The sequence below is a fragment of the Solanum stenotomum genome, chromosome 7, assembly GCF_019186545.1.
Source record: "Solanum stenotomum isolate F172 chromosome 7, ASM1918654v1, whole genome shotgun sequence".
Lineage (NCBI taxonomy): Eukaryota > Viridiplantae > Streptophyta > Magnoliopsida > Solanales > Solanaceae > Solanum > Solanum stenotomum.
Genome location: NC_064288.1, coordinates 44,175,271 through 44,192,276, shown reverse-complemented (window position 1 = coordinate 44,192,276; position 17,006 = coordinate 44,175,271). Strand labels below are relative to the sequence as shown.

The following is a 17,006-nucleotide window of genomic DNA, read 5'->3' as shown; positions in this document are numbered from 1 at the left end:
AATGATGTGAGGCCAAAATACATATTTTTAATCATTATTTACCTCACATTTATTATCTATATTTGTCCTTTTTGAGCATGGATTTTATGAATTGTGCTTAATAGTGTATTTTATTTGTAGGGTTAAATTAATGGAAAAATAAAAAAGTTTGGAGCTAAAAAAAATTAAAGATGAAAGATTGAAGAAGGAAATCAAGCAGACAGTTTAATGGATTAACTTTAATATAATAATAATAATATTTTTTTATATATGGAAAAGTGCTGTAGAATGCGAATTTTGAAGGAATTAAACATGTGCGACGTGGTAACTATCCAAGGCGAGACGATGAAGTGTTGGAGTCGGCTACTATTCACGTGGAATTCAACTCCTTTTAGGTTTTGATTTCCTAATTTGTTTTGGACTCAATTATTTTATTCAGGATTTTCTACATCTATAAATAGTCCATAAGAATAATTATTAAGAGAGAAGGATGAATGTAGAAATTAACTTTTGATTTAGGGTTTCTTCTTTTCTTCTTTTTTATTTTATTTTACATATTTTCTTTGAATGATGGGTTGTAATTGCTCTATGTCTATGTAGAGTTAAACTTCTCGTTCTTGGATTATATTTACTTACACTATGATTGTTTAGTGATTTTGGTTCGGCATGATTTGTTTATCACATTAGTTGTTCTTATATTCTTGTGATTACTATTTTGATGCTTCATCACCATTGAAATAAACATATTGTTCGAATTGAACTTGGGAGAGGAATAGGAGGATAGAACGTGGAATATAAGGAGCATTATTTTCTCTAAATAATTAGGGTTAATTTGTATCTAGGATAGGGATATACCTAGAAATCGTGCTTGGTCACTATGCATGAAGAAATCATAATGCTAGATACTTAATCCATCCTATCTCCGCTCAATGATATAGTTAGGGTGTTATTTATCGTAGGTGATTAGACGTCGGGAGACCATGATCATACATTTAACCCTGTGAATCAATAACTAGATAATCAAATAAGTTGATGAATTTGATGCTAAACATGATTGTTAGTTAAATTATAATCCTAGATCGATTCATTCATTAATTGTGTAAATATCTATCTTTTCTTAGTTAATTACTTTTTAGTTATTTTAACTTTATTTTTAGTTTAGTTAATATATTCATCTTTTGAAATCCTACCCTTACATAATTATTTAGAATTAATAAAATTTAGTAAGAATAATTAATTGACAAGTCCTTTGGGTTCGATAATCCGGTTCTTTTAAGAGCCACTATATTACTTGTGCGACCGCGTACACTTGCGTGTGCAATTGGAAGCAACAATTAATGAATATTTAAGTGTGGATATGAAGTAGAGAACATGGGTACGATTCGACGGAACACACATGGAAAGAAGGATGGAAGGGTAGGAGACTTGGCGACCCTAGCGCACTAAGTGGCGCGGGCCGCCAGCCCCAAAACTTCAGAAACCTCTCTCTAGCACAATACAAGCATGGGGCATCAGCCCCTTGGCGCCTTGGTGGTGCACCGCCCCAGGCTGTGCCCAGAAAACCCAAAGAACTTTCTTTTTCGATTTTTTATCGTAATTCACTTAGAACCGATTGATTTCTTCCAAACTTCCTTAGATTTGTAAACCCAACACAAGTAAGCAAAAACCTACTCAAATCTCCTCAAGAACAACCCTCAAACACAAAACCCTCGCCTCAAGAACTCATCAAATCCCTATTTACAAAGAATGAAGAACGAATCCTTAAGAAATTCATCAAGAACCTCAATACACAAATTTTCATGGACGAAATTTAATCAAGAAACTCATGATTGGCGTGAGGGTGAATGAAACCATCACTATGAAAGCTTACATACCTCGTAAGGATCAAATCCTTGGCGAAATTCCTCAAAGATCGCAAGAATCTTGAACGCTTGAAGCTTTTCTCCCTTTGAACTTTGCCCTAACCTTCCAAACATTTTAAACTTTAGCGTAAACTAATTTAATCAGATTTGACCCCTAATTTGGGTGTAAAAATGCCTGGACTAAGTGGGGTAAGGAAAATATCAAAATACCCCTCCATAATTCTGATGAATTTCCTTAACCCGACAAGGTGAACTCAAACGGACATATCTCCCTCATCCGAACTCAGAATTTAGCAAACTTGGTGGCGTTGGAAAGATGATTCAAAGATATTTCATTTTATATGTCATGAGACACTTAACTCATCATATGCTGAAAGGTATGTTCATTTGAAGTTGACCCAAAACTCACAATTGAAGTCTAACTTGCACAAATCTCAATTTAGCTCTTTCCAATTTAATTCTTTCTAAAATTAGCTCTTTCTAAGATTGAGGTGTTACAATATCTCCCCCTTGGGAACATTAATCCTTGAATGGTATCACTCTAATTAGAACTAAGGGTGGAAATATCTAACACCTAGCTCAAACACCCAACATGCAATTTAACACAACAAGCATATCGATTTAAAGAGTGTTTTACAAAAATCATTACCTTGGTCTGGAATTTCTCCAAAAGTAAAGAGATGTGGGTATCTTTTCTTTATATCCTCTCAGCCTCCCAAGTAACTTCCTCAACAAACTAATTCCTCCATAAGACTTTGACTGATTCTACCTCCGTGGTTCTTAACTTGCGAACCTGTCGATCAAGTATCCCAATGGGTATCTCCACATAAAATAGGTTGTCCTTAATACCAATATTTTCAGTAGGTATAATAAGTGAATAATTTCCCATACACTTCTTCAATATAGAAATGTGAAACACTGGATGGACTGCTGCTAACTCTGGCGGTAGTTCCAACTCATAAGCTATATTGCCAATTCTCTTGGATATCCTGTAAGGACCAATATACCGGGGACTAAGTTTCCCCTTCTTACCAAATCTCATAACACCCTTCATGGATGAAACCTTCAAGTAAACTCAATCATCCACCTCAAATTCCAAGTCTCTTCTCTTAACATCTGTATTGGATTTCTGACGACTTTGCGTTGCTTTCAACCTTTCTTGAATGATCTTCACTTTCTCCATATCTTGATGAACCAAGTCTGGCCCTATCAACCCAGCTTCACCAACCTCAAACCATCCAATAGGAGATCTATATCTACTCCCATAAAGAGTCTCATAAGGAGACATTTGGATGCAAGAGTGATAATTGTTATTGTAAGCAACCTCAATGAGAGGTAAGTGATCATCCCTATTACCCTTGAAATCGATCACACACGCCCTCAACATATTTTCTAAAGTCTGAATCGTACACTCTGCTTAACCATCAGTCTGAGGATGGAGAGCAGTACTAAGGTTCACTTTTGAACCCAAACCTTTCTGGAAAGACTTCTAAAATTATGCGGTGAATTGCGCACCTCTATCTAAAATGATGGACACCGAAACTCCATGAAGTCTGACTATCTCATGAATATACAACCTGGCATAATCTTTTGTCGAAAATGTAGTCTTTACCAGTAAAAAATGGGCTTATTTAGTCATCCTATCTACAATCTCCCAAATCGAATCATGTTGTGTGTGAGACCGCGGTAAACCAACAATGAAATCCATATTGATCATCTCCCACTTCCATTCCAAAAGATCTATGTTCTAATCCATACCACTAGGCCTTTGGTGCTCTACCTTGACTTGTTGGCAATTCGGGCACTTAGCAACAAACTCTGGAATATACCTCTTCATACTACTCCACCAATAGACTTCTCTCAAGTCACGATACATCTTTGTGGAACCAGGATGGATAGAGTATCTGGAGCTATGAGATTTCTCCATGATCCTCTCTTGGAGTTCATCAACCTTTGGTACACACAATCTACCTTGATACCTCAACACACCATCTCCCCTTTGTTCAGACGCCATCACTTTTTGCTTATGAACATTAATTGCCTTTAGTTCAAGCAAAACAAGGTCTTGGTCTTGTTTCTCTTTCACTTCGGACACTAGTGATGATTAGCCCCATTCATCACCACTACTCCCCATTCATTGGAATCCATTAATTGGAATCCCAATCGTGCAAGTATGTGCACATCTTTGGCTAAGTTTTTCTTACCTTCCTCAACATGGGCAATATTACCCATAGATAAACTTCTCAAAGCATCAACAACAACATTATCCTTACCTAGGTGATATAGAATACTCATGTCATAATTTTTGAGTAACTCCAACCACCTCCTTTGTCTAAGATTAAGCTCTTTCTGACTGAACACATATTGAAGACTTGTGATCGGTGAACACATTTACGTGAACACCATAAAGATAGTGATGCCATATTTTCAAGGCAGACGCTATATCATCCAACTCTAGATCATTGGTTAGGTAATTTTTCTCATGAATCTTAAGCTGTCTCGAGGCATAAGCTATAACCTTATCATTCTGCATCACTACACATCCCATTCCAACTCTGGACGCATCACAATAAACAACAAAGCCTTGTGTACCCTCTAGTAAGGTCAATACTGGGACAGTAGTCAACCACATTTTCAATTCCTGAAAGCTTTTCTCACAAGTTTCTGACCATTAGAGCTTTGTTGTCTTCTGAGTCAACTTTGTCAACTGGGACAAAATAGATGAGAACCCCTCGACAAACCTTCTATAATAACCAGCCAACCCCAAGAAACTCTTAATATCAGTAAGAGATGTGGGTCTATTCTAGTTCTGCACTTCCTCAATCTTCTAAGTGTCAACTCGAATCCCTTTACCAGAAACAATGTGGCCTAAGAACGCCACTGACTCAAGCTAGAACTCACACTTAGAAAATTTGGAATACAACTCCCTATCTATGAGAGTTTGGAGAACTACTCTAAGATGACTAGCATGATCCTTCTCATTCCTCGAATAAATTAGAATTTTATCAATGAACACGATAACAAACATATCAAGATAAGACCTAAACACTCTGTTCATAAGATCCATGAACGCTGCAGGAGCATTAGTCAAGCCAAAAAACATAACAAGAAACTCAAAATGACCATAACGGGTCCTAAATATTGTCTTCTGGATGTTACTTTCCCTCACTCTCAACTGATGATAGCCAGATCTGAGGTCTATCTAAGAAAAATAAGTGGCACCTTGAAGTTGATAGAAAAGATTATCAATTATCGGAAGGGGATACTTATTCTTGATAGTAACCTTGTTCGATTGGCGGTAAACAATACATATCCTAAGAGAACCATATTTCTTCCTCACAAATAAGACCGGAGCGCCCCAAGGTGAGACAGTTGGTCAAACAATACCTTTATCAAGAAGGTCTTTCAACTACTCTTTAAACTCTTTCAACTCAGCGGGAGCCATTGTATACAACGGAATAGAAATAGGTCAAGTATCAGGAAGGATATCTATACCGAAGTCTATTTCTCTCTCAGGAGGGACTCCAGGAAAATCATCTGTAAAGACCTCTGGAAGTTCACTCACAACTGGAATTGACTGAATATGTGGCATCTCAACACTAGAGTCATTAACTCAGACTAAGTGGAGATGCACCCCTTGAAAACTAACTTTCTGACCTTTAGGTACGAAATAAAATGACCCTTAGGCATTGTTGAACTACTCCTCCACTCAATAACTGGCTCATTAGGAAACTGGAACTTAACTACTCGAGTTCTACAATCAACTGAGGCATAACAAGCATGGAGCCAGTCCATACCTAGAATAATATCAAAGTCCACCATATCTAACTCGACTAAGTCAGCCATGGTGTCTTTGTGATTGAAAGAAATGGTACAATCATGATAAACTTTCTCAGTTAGAATAGACTCACCAACATGTGTGGAAACACTAAAGGTCTCAAGAAGTTGCTCAGGAAGGATATCAAATCTCATGGAGATATATGGAGTCACAAAAGATAGACTCTCACCTAGATCAAGCAATGGATATACATTAAAAGTAAATACTTTGATCATACCAGTGACAATATAATGTGAATTCTCTTGCTTGTGGAGACTGGTGATAGCATTTAGACGGTTTTCTCATCCTCATGGCCCTGAAGTAGCTCCTCTAGGTGTAGCTTTGTCTGGTGGAGCCGCTAAAGAAGATTGGGCTCTATTGCCCCCATTACCATTTCCTTTGCTTGTTCTTAGAGCACTATCTCATGAATTGACCTCTCTAACCATACTTGAAACAACCAGCGGAGCCATCACAACACGCTCATGGGTGATTCTTACCTTACTTAGCACATGCAGGAGTCCAGTTAGCCCCTTGTGCCACACTACCTTGAGATTGAGTAGGTCTAGCTCTGAAGTTCTGCGAATTCTGATTCTTGAACTCACCTCTATTCTTTGGTGTAAATGCACTAGTAGATGATGGAGCAGGTCTGGTTGGCTTTTATTGAAAAGATTACCAGTTCGCATTACCCTTCTGCTGCCCGGACTCAATACCTGTTGACTTAGCCTTCTTGTTTCGAAACTCTTCTCTATCTCTCAACTTATCTTCATCAACTTGTTGCACATAGATAATAAGCCTTATATCCATGTCCCATATCAACATCACAGCCTTACCCTCTTTGTTTGACAGACAAGACAACCCAAACACAAAGAGACTCATTATGCCCCTCATATCAGCAACCATCTCCAAAGCATAATGGGAAAGTTGAGTGAACTTGAAGTTGTACACATGCACGCTCATGGATTCCTGCTTCAAGTTCAAAAATGCTCTTACCTTCGCTTCTCTCAGTTCGCGGGCCCCATGAAAGCCTCTTTGAACACAACCCAACTCACAATTGGTGCCCGTTTAGCTCTACTATTCTTCTATAGGTCATACCAGACTCTAGCAACACCCTTTAGTTGGTATGCATCTAGTTCCACACGCTCATCATTTGCAACATGCATCACCTCAAACACTTTATGCAACTCTACCACAAAGTTTTCTGGATCCTTAGTGACACTTGAACCGGTGAAGTCTGGAGAATTCATCCTCAAGAACTCAAGGATCCGGGATATATCAGCCACACCCTGTCGAACCGCTCTTTGTTGACCAACTTTATTGGCCACAACTTGACTCAACATCTGGATAATATCCCCAACTGAAACAGACTTCTCAAACGACTATTGTCTATGAAGCGTCTAGTAACTATGAGGGAAGTCAGGACAAGATCCACGACCTCCTAATAATACTGGAAGTAGATATGGAATCCTATGAAGCATGGAGGCTCACCAAAGCAACTCTAGAACTGCAAGTGGTATCAACGGGGAACCTGTTGATGACCCTGGTTACCTGTATTTGCATCATGAAAAATGCGGGACAAATGACGTCAGTACATGGAATGTACGAGCATACAAGGGGAATTCTAAAGCACAAATATAAGCTTGAACTAATAAAAAAAAGAACACACCCATCTCATCTCCACTCAACTCAACTCAAGGATACTCAAAGATACTCAAACTCAGAAATACTCAACTCAACTCAATATAAAATCAACAATAAAGATGCATTATAAAGAAAACTTTTAAGACAATAGATAATAACTCAATGTATTTAAAAATACAATAATAACTCTTTACTCTTATTTGGGAAATTATCTAATCGACAACCATCACTATGAGCTATGTGATGATACAACATCTCGCCCACGCTGCCAAAACTATCCTATACCTTGCCGGAGTATAGGACATCCTCAATTAAGTGGATCCACTAAGCTACGCTTAAACAACAATAAGGAATCATCTAAAAAGTATGACCCTTTATTCATGTTGGCATACATTGTTTATGAGGACTTTGAGTTGTATGAGCTCGTCCCCATATCGGTGCTCAACACTACTTCCAATAATATAATTCATGCTCATATTTTTAAAACAATTTCCTCATCCTCATACTTTGAGATTATTACTCAAAAGATTCTCTTAAAAGAGATTATGCTCAAAAACTCCCGATGAACTCATTTGGAAATCAAGGTTTCCTCTCGTGTTAAATGTAAAAGTATATACTCTTGGGAATACTTAGTTTCCTTATATACTCGTGGGGAATACTTAGTTCCCTCATAATCATACAAAACACAAAATATGATACTAATAAATTATATCACTAAAACTTGGAAACTATATTACATCCAACTTGTTCTTCAAAGAATTAAAAGCTTCAAGAATCTCTTTACACTTCTCATCAACATGTGCTTTCAACCCATCAATGTCTTTCTTCAAATAAACATTAGTAGGTGATTTCTCATCGTCAACATCAAGTTTTATTGCTTGTGTTCAAAAAAACTAATTACTCAAATACCCACTTTGATCATCATAATGACTACTACTAAAAACAAAACCAGTCAAGTCAAGTAAAAAGTTTTCATTCTTAGTTGGTAAAATGTTATTCACCTATAAATTTGGAAGGAATAAACAGATTACAAAAAAGATGGGTGAAACAATGAGTTATAATTGATAAATAAGAAAATACAGATACCTCATCAGATTCTAAGACAAATATGCGTAAACAAACAAAATCATGTGACTACTGTTTGAGAATTGTCCAATTCAAAATTCTAGGCACTTCAAATCGTGTATGTTCAACAAATAGACAATTCAAAGTAGGGCAACACACATAAAACCAAATTTTCAAAGCTAAAGGAAATCCATAGAGTCTATAATATATAGGCTTTGTCTTAAATTCTTTGAAAGATGCTTCAACAGTCGCATTGAATACATCAATTACCCAAGCATATGAATTAAAGTCCTCACTCTCAACCAAATCAAAGTATGACATTTCAACTATTTTAGTCTTAAGCGTGGAGAATACGAATGTGTTCACAAAAATCAGAACAGTCAAATTCACTACCTCAACATTAGACTTGAACTTTCCAGCACAAAAGACATGATCAAGATCCAACTATGCCACCACTGACCGGACTATGTAACTTTTCAACAACTGATTTTCATTTAATTGAATTTGAATTATTTTAGTACCATTAGATATGTCACGTCCCGAGCCTACAACCTGGGCGGGACGGGCACTCGAGAACCATTGTTGGCCCTGGCTTAACTCAACTTACTCTGCGGAAGACTTAAACACAAGAAATAGTCTCAAATAATGAACTTAGGAAATAACTCAGAATGTCTTAAAAGAAACATTCAAACTAGCCAAGATGGCAACACAAGTCTTATAGCAAAACTCCTGAAATACAAGACTAATGGACTCATATCTAACTATCTATGAAGCCTCTAAATACTAAGAGGAATGTCGAGACAAGACCTCATATCATCCTTACAACTGAAATGAACAAAATAATAAAATAAGACATAACCAAAGGGATCCTTCGAAAGGCAATGAGGCTCACCAACTGACTCTGAGTGCTCAACTGGATCAACGAAGCACTAAGTGCTAATCCTGATTACATGTGTCTGCATCATAAAATGATAACGGCCAAATGGCATCAGTATATTGAATGTACAAGTATGCGAGGGAAAAACAAAACATGACATAAGCTTGAAAGGAATCTGAAAGAAAACATACCTTGGCTTTACTCAACTAAAATCCAAAGTAAAAACAACAATAACAATGCGGTTTATACAAAGCATTTAAAATAGTAGGTGACAACTCAATGTATTAAAGAAATACAATAAAAACTCAATTACATATAAAGTAATATAATATTATGGGAGTTTCTCTAATCGACAACCACCACTATGAGCCTAAGTGATGATACAACATCTCGCCCACGCTGCCAGAACAGTCCTATACTTTGCTGTCATATAGAACGCCTCAACTAAGTGGATCCAATAGTCTATGATAAAAAGCACTAAGGAATCATCTAAAAAGTATGATCATTTCTACCCATGATGGCTACATGGTTTATGGAGAGTTGAATTATTATGAACTCGCGTCCCCATATCGGTTCTCAATACTACTCCCAAAATATACTCAGCTCATATGTTTTTAAAACAAAACTCTTTCTCTGGGATTTGAGAAGCTCTCTTGGAAATTGGTGTTTCCTCTCTTGCTCAAATGTGAAAACATTTTACCTCTTTGGGAATACTTAGTTCCTGTAGAATCTTTGAAGAAATGAACTTTAATCTTTCTCTTTGCTCAAGTCAAAGCTTAAGCCTTAAAACAAAGTTAAAACGTTTGTAAAAGACTTTTGGAAAACTCTATGAACTTCCCTTGACTTGACTCTTGACTTTCCTTGAATTGAATTATGAATTCAAGGTTCATGATCTCATGTTTATGGATGGTTTCATGATGTTTAGACGTACCTTAGAGTGTAGAAATAAACTAGAAAACATGGATACGTTGCTAGGGAACTAGTACGGAAGAAGTGGGAAACTGTGGGAGAACTGGCGCTCTGANCTAGCTCAAAAACTCTCTTGGAAATCGGTGTTTCCTCTCTTGCTCAAATGTGAAAACATTTTAACTCTTTGGGAATACTTAATTCCTGTAGAATCTTTGAAGAAATGAAATTTAATCTTACTCTTTACTCAACTCAAAGCTTAAGCCTTAAAATAAAATTAAAACGTTTGTAAAAGACTTTTGGAATACTCTATGAACTTCTCTTGACTTTCCTTGAATTGAATTATGGATTCAAGGTTCATGATCTCATGTTTATGGATGGTTTCATGATGTTTAGACGTACCTTAGAGTGTAGAAATAAACTAGAAAACATGGGTACGTTGCTAGGGAACTAGTACAGAAAGAAGTGGGAAAATGTGGGAGAATTGGCGCCCCTGACGCTCTAAGAGACACGGGGCACCAGGAGGAAAACTTCAGAGGGTTAGGTTGGGGCGCTCTGGCTGGTGCAGCGCCCAAAGCCCAAATTTCAGAGCCCAGGAGGGGCGCTCTGGCTAGGGTGGCGCCCCAGGCCCCAACCGAGAAAGTTTCGACTTTTCTTCTTCGTTTTTCAACTCTCAACCCCCTAGTTTCGATTAGTTCTACCCCAAACTCTTAGAATCGACTATATCATCAATATATGCAAGATTCTACTTGAAAACACCCCTAAATTCATTAATAGAACTCAAGAAACTTCAAAAACAAGAACCCATAAGATTTCAAACGAATTATCATCAAGAACTCATAATATTTGCATTCAAAACAACATAACTTCACTAAATTGAATCATGATTGGCGCATGGGTGTAAAAACCTAACGCTATGTGATCTCACATACCTTGTAGGATTAAATCCTTGGCGAAATCCCCAACCAAAATTATACAATCTTGACTTTTCTTCTCCTTTATCCTCTTTTCTCTTTTCACCAAGCCCTAGCGTGAATTTCCAATTGTATCAACTGATCTAATTCTGATTAGACCCCAATTAATTACGAAAAAATGAAATTAAGTCATGGGTGGTGAAACGACCACAATACCCTTCTAAAATCTGGATTAGACTTTTCTTATCTAAACAGCCCAACTTCAAATGGGTATATCTCACTCATACAAACTCGAAATCGCGCAAATTTAGCGGTGTTGTTAAGATAATTCAAAGATATTTCCTATGGTATCTGGAAGCACACCTAACTCATCTTGATCTATGAGTTATGATTGTTTGAAGTTGACCAAAAATTCAAACTTAGCATAACTTAACCAATTTTCCAGAGTTTTCCTTCTTTCCAAAAACAACTCTTTCTAATTCTAGCTCTTTCTAGTTCTTTCAAATAGCGAGGTGTTACAAGATAGCAGCCTAGTGACAAGAGTAAATTCAACAATTCCAAATTGAAGTTATACCCCATTAACAACAAAGTATAAAGAGTCAGTATCAATGTTATACATTTGTCGCATCATAATGTTGTGTAGAACACGTCCATGATACACAATTGGTAGCAGATCTAAAACACCCCAAAACATTTTTTTCTAAACATAGAAAGTTGTTTTTTGNCAAAGATATTTCCTACGGTATCTGGAAGTACATAAGTTATAATTGTTTGAGGTTGACCAAAAACTCAAACTTCGCATAACTTAACCAATTTTCCAAAGTTGTCCTTCTTTCCAAAAACAACTCTTTCTAATTCTAGCTCTTTCTAGTTGTTTCAAATAGCGAGGTGTTACAAGATAGCAGCCCAGTAACAAGAGTAAATTCAACAATTCCAAATTGAAGTTGTACCTTATTAACAACAAAGTATAAAGAATCAGTATCAATGTTATACATTTGTCGCATCATAATGTTGTGTAGAACACGTCCATGATACACAATTGGCGGCAGATCTAAAACACCCCAAAACATTTTTTTCTAAACATAGAAAGTTGTTTTTTGTTAACTTTGAAGTTATGTTCGCGATGACAGAAACATTAAAACTATGGTCAATCTTTGGTTTATAATCAACGTCCATATGAATAAAAAATTGGCCTTCCTATAAAAAAAATAAGAACATGCAAGTTACTAAACTAGGCAAATAAGAAATAACACAAAAAGTACAATTAAAAAAACATAAAATATAACAAGATACCAAAACAACATATGTATTAGATAGTTTAATTAATTAAGCTAGTTTCTGCTTTCCTAGTTTTAAGGGTATATGGTTGTTGTTTCCAAGTTACTGGAAACGTGTGACTTAGTAGGTCAATTTTAATATCTTTTATGACTTAGTGGTTGAGATAATGTAGGATGTGTATTGCCTTTAGAAAGGTTGTTCATTGTTTCATTTTAGTGAGAAGTTTACTACCTCCCAAACTCTTTTGTGCTTATCTTGATTTCTTCCCAGTTTTCTAATAGTGGTATCAAGAGCCAGTGAGGGTGAACGTGCTTTAATTATGAGTGAGTGACGGCTTCAGAAAGTTTTGTTCAACCTGCTATTCCACGCTTTGATGGTCATTATGACCATTGGAGCATGTTGATGGAAAACTTTTTGAGGTCCAAAGAGTTTTGGACAGTCGTTGATGGTGGATTCCAAGAACCTGCGGCTGGTGTTGTTCAAACAAATGCTCAACAGACAGATCTTGACGCACTGAAGTTGAGAAATTTGAAGGTGAAGAATTAGCTTTTCCAAGCCATTGATCGTTCAATATTGGAAACAATTCTTTGCACGTATACGTCAAAGCATATTTGGGACTCCATGAAGAAGAAGTACTAGGGAAATGCAAGGGCAAAGCGAGCACAACTTCAAACTCTACGAGTGAGTTTTAGACCTTGCGTATGAAGCCGGGAGAGTCAGTGTCAGTGTACTTCTCACGCACTATGACAATTGCCAACAAGATGCGGATTCATAGAGAGAGTCTTGAAGACGTCACCATTGTTGAGAAGATCATGCGGTCCATGTTGCCGAAATTCACTTTTGTTATCTGCTGCATTGAAGAGTTCAAAGATTTGGATATTCTTTCACTTGATGAATTACAAAATTCTTTAATGGTTTATGAGCAGAAGATTGTTCAACAGGATGTAGAAGAGCTAGCATTACAAATAACCACAATCTCCAAAGATTCTGGGCACAGAAGGAGTAAGTGTAAGGGAAGAAACTCAGAGAAAACTGAAGAGGGAAATCGAAAAAAGAATGGTCAGCATGATCATGATCAACGACACTCGTCCAATGGGAAAGCAAGGTTTGCAGATAAGTCTCATATCAAGTGTTATAGATGTCACATGTAAGGTCATTACCATTCTGAATGTCGTACAGATTTGAAAAAAGTACGTGAGGAAAACTTTAATTTTGTAGAAGTAACTGAGGAGGAGGAGGTCTTTTTGTTAATGGTGAGCCAATCCTCAGAACAATACCACAAAATTTTATAGTATTTAGACACGGGCTGTAGCAACCATTTGTCTGGAGAAAAATCTGCATTTTCTGAACTAGATGAAACTTTTCGCACAACAGTCAAGTTTGGGGATGATTCTCGTATTCCACTCAAAGGGAAAGGGAAGGTGAAACTCCAAACAAAGTCTTCATCTATGCAGATTATCTTTGATGTTTTCTTTGCACCAGACCTGAAAACAAATCTTATCAGTGTGGGTCAACTTAAAGAGAACGGCTACGAAGTGTCTATCAAGCATGGAATTTGCAGGATGCGAGATTCTAATCTTGGATTGATCGCTAAAGCTAAGATGACGGAAAATAAGCTTTTCCCACTTGATATGCATGATATTGGCTCTACCAATTTTTGTTTTTCAACAAAGTTGAATAGTCAAGCATGGCTTTGGCACTACAGATATGGGCATTTGAATTTTGGAGGACTGAAAATGTTGCAGCAAAAGAAGATAGTTACGGGTCTTCCTAATTTTGATATGCCTGTAGATATTTGTAAAGATCGTGTCATTGGAAAGCAATCTCGCGATAGCTTTCCAAAAGTAGAAGCATAGAGAGCTAAAAGGCAGCTAGAGTTGGTTCACTCAGATATTTGTGGACCAATAACCCAATATCCAATGGAGGAAAATGTTACGTTATAACATTTATTAATGATTTTAGTCGAAAGACATGGGCTTATTTTCTGCAAGAAAAATCTAAAGCTTTTACTAGTTTCAAAAGCTTCAAAGCTCTTGTTGAGAAGGAGACAGGATGTTCCATTAAGATTCTTCGTACTGGTCGTGGATGGGAGTATCTTTCACAAGGATTTATAAGTTTTTGTGAGTTTCATGGGATACAACGACAATTTACTACAGCTTATACTCCTCAACAAAATTGAGTATGTGAGTGGAAGAATCGAACAATCATAAACGTTGTGCAAAGCCTTTTACAAAAGAGCCATGTTCCAAAGGCTTTTTGGCCTGAATGAGTTTGATGGAGTGTTGATGTGTTGAATAGAAGTCCTTCTCGTGCTATTCAGAATATGACACCAAAAGAAGCTTGGAGTGGACAACAACCAGATGTTCAACACTTAAGAGTGTTTGGGTGCATTGCATTTGCTCATGTTCCGGATCAAAAAAGACAAAGCTTGATGACAACGCCAATAAGTGTGTTTTCATGGGTGTTAGCAAGGAGTCGAAAGCTTACAAGCTGTACAATCTTATCAGCAAGATGGTGATTATCAATCGTGCTGTGGTGTTTGATGAAGATATTTTTTGGTCGTGGGAAGAAAAGCCAAACAACTAACAACTTCCTTTGGATCTTGACGATGGAGATAAGGAGCAAGAGCAACCAGTAGCCGATGAAGGTGCATCTACCTTGGTAAATCAAAAAGGCACCAGCTTTCAACCTCAACGAAATCGAAGAAGGCCAACATGGATGGCAGATTCTGAGGTGAGTGGAAATGTTCAATTTATAAATAAAGATTCACCTACATGTTTAGCTTTATTTTCTGGTTGTGATCCCGTAAGATTTGAGGATGCCTATAAAGATGTAAAGTGGAAAAAAGCAATGGATGTTGAGGTTGCCGCAATTGAAAAGAACAATACTTGGGAGCTTACGAATCTTCCAAATGGCCAAAGATTGATTGGAGTTAGGTGGATTTATAAAACCAAACTCAATAAGTCTGGTGAAGTTGATAAGTACAAGACGCGTTTGGTGGTGAAGGATACAAGCAAGAGTATGGTGTGGATTACAAGGAGGTCTTTGCTCCGGTAGTCAGACTTGATACCATCCAATTGGTGTTGGCATTGGCAGCTCAAAACAATTGGCCGATTTATCAACTTTATGTAAAATCAGCCTTTCTACACAGAGAGTTGCAAGAGCATGTATATGTTGATTAACCTCTTGGTTATGTGATGCATGAAAGTGAGCATAAATTTATAGATTGAAAACGTCTTTATATGGGCTAAAACAAGCTCTCTGAGCCTGGTATAGTCGCATTGATGCATATTTTAATTTGAAAAATTTGAGAAAATGTCCATACGAGCATACACTTTATACAAAACTTGAGGATGGGAAACTTGTGATTGTATGTTTATATGTAGACGATTTGATTTATACTAGGAGTGATCCTGCATTTCTTGAAAAATTTAAGTTATCCATGATGACTGAGTTTGATATGTCTAATCTTGGCTTGATGCATTACTTTCTAGGCATTGAAGTAAAGCAATCAAGTAGTGAAATTTTTATTTCACAAAAGAAATATGTCCAGGAAACATTACAGAGATTTGAAATGCAGAGTTGCAATTCTGTCACAACACCAACAGAGTTGGGATTGAAGTTGGAAAAGAATCCTATAGGAAAGAAGAAAGACAACACTCTTTTCAAACAACTCGTGGGATGTCTGATGTATCTAACAATCACCAAGTTTGACATAATGCATTCTGTTAGTCTTGTTAGCAGGTACATGGAGCACCCAAAAAAGATTCGTTTGTTGGCTGCTAAAAGAATTCTCAGGTATTTGCAAGGTACCACTGACTATGGTATTCTATACAAGAAAGAAGGCAAGTCAGAGTTAATTGGCTTTACAGATAGTGATTTTGCTAGAGATAAAGAAGACAAGAAATCACTTTAGGCTATGTGTTTATCGTTGGATCTGGAGCTGTTTCTTGGTGCTCCACAAAAGCAGAGTTTGTAGCTGCAATTGTGTGAGCTACCCATGCAATTTGGTTGAAGAAGATATTGGTTGAGATTCATGTTCGACAGCAAAAACCAATTCTGATCTACTGCGACAATGGCTCAGCGATTAAGCTTTCAAAGAATTCAGTGTTGCATGGACAGAGCAAACACATAGATGTTAAGTTTCACTTCCTGATAGATCTAATGAAGGAGAAAGTTATTGATGTTGTCTACTGTAGAAGTGAAGACCAAGCTAGTGATATCTTCACTAAGTACCTCAAGCTGGCAACATTCAAAAAGTTAAGGAAGCTACTCGGAGTTTGCACTTTAAGGGAGAGCTACGGTGAATGATGTTATTAAGCTGAAGTCGTAGACTTATCAGTTTAAGGGAGGGTTTGTTAGATATTTTAATTAATTAAGCTAGTTTCTGCTTTCCTAGTTTTAAGGGTATATGGTTGCTATTTCCAAGTTACTGGAAACGTGTCACTTAGTAGGTCAGTTTTAATTTCTTTTATGGCTTAGTGGTTGAGATAATGTAAGATGTGTATTGTCTTTATAAAGGTTGTTCATTGTTTCAGTTTAGTGAGAAGTTTACTACCTCCCAAACTCTTCTGTATTTATCTTGATTTCTTCCCAGTTTTCTAATAATATGATCCACAAAAATTATCAAACTAAAGTAATACGTGATATGAATATAACTAATAATACTC

The 17,006-nt window shown here is 36.9% G+C and overlaps 1 protein-coding gene across 1 annotated transcript; it reads left to right on the top strand.

Moving 5' to 3' along the window:
- Window positions 1–13,079: 13,079 nt before the first annotated feature.
- On the top strand, window positions 13,080–14,192 carry LOC125869931 (uncharacterized). The gene is made up of 2 exons (XM_049550324.1): window positions 13,080–13,441; window positions 13,649–14,192. The coding sequence occupies exons 1-2, from the start codon at window positions 13,080–13,082 to the stop codon at window positions 14,190–14,192; spliced, it is 906 nt and encodes a 301-aa protein (XP_049406281.1).
- The last annotated feature ends 2,814 nt before the right edge of the window (window positions 14,193–17,006 follow it).

Coding starts and splice junctions, on each gene's coding strand:
- LOC125869931 (XM_049550324.1), top strand. CDS start 13,080: ATGACAATTGCCAACAAGATGCGGATTCATAGAGAGAGTCTTGAAGAC. Junction 13,442..13,648: donor TCGTCCAATGGGAAAGCAAG/GTTTGCAGATAA, acceptor CACGGGCTGTAG/CAACCATTTGTCTGGAGAAA.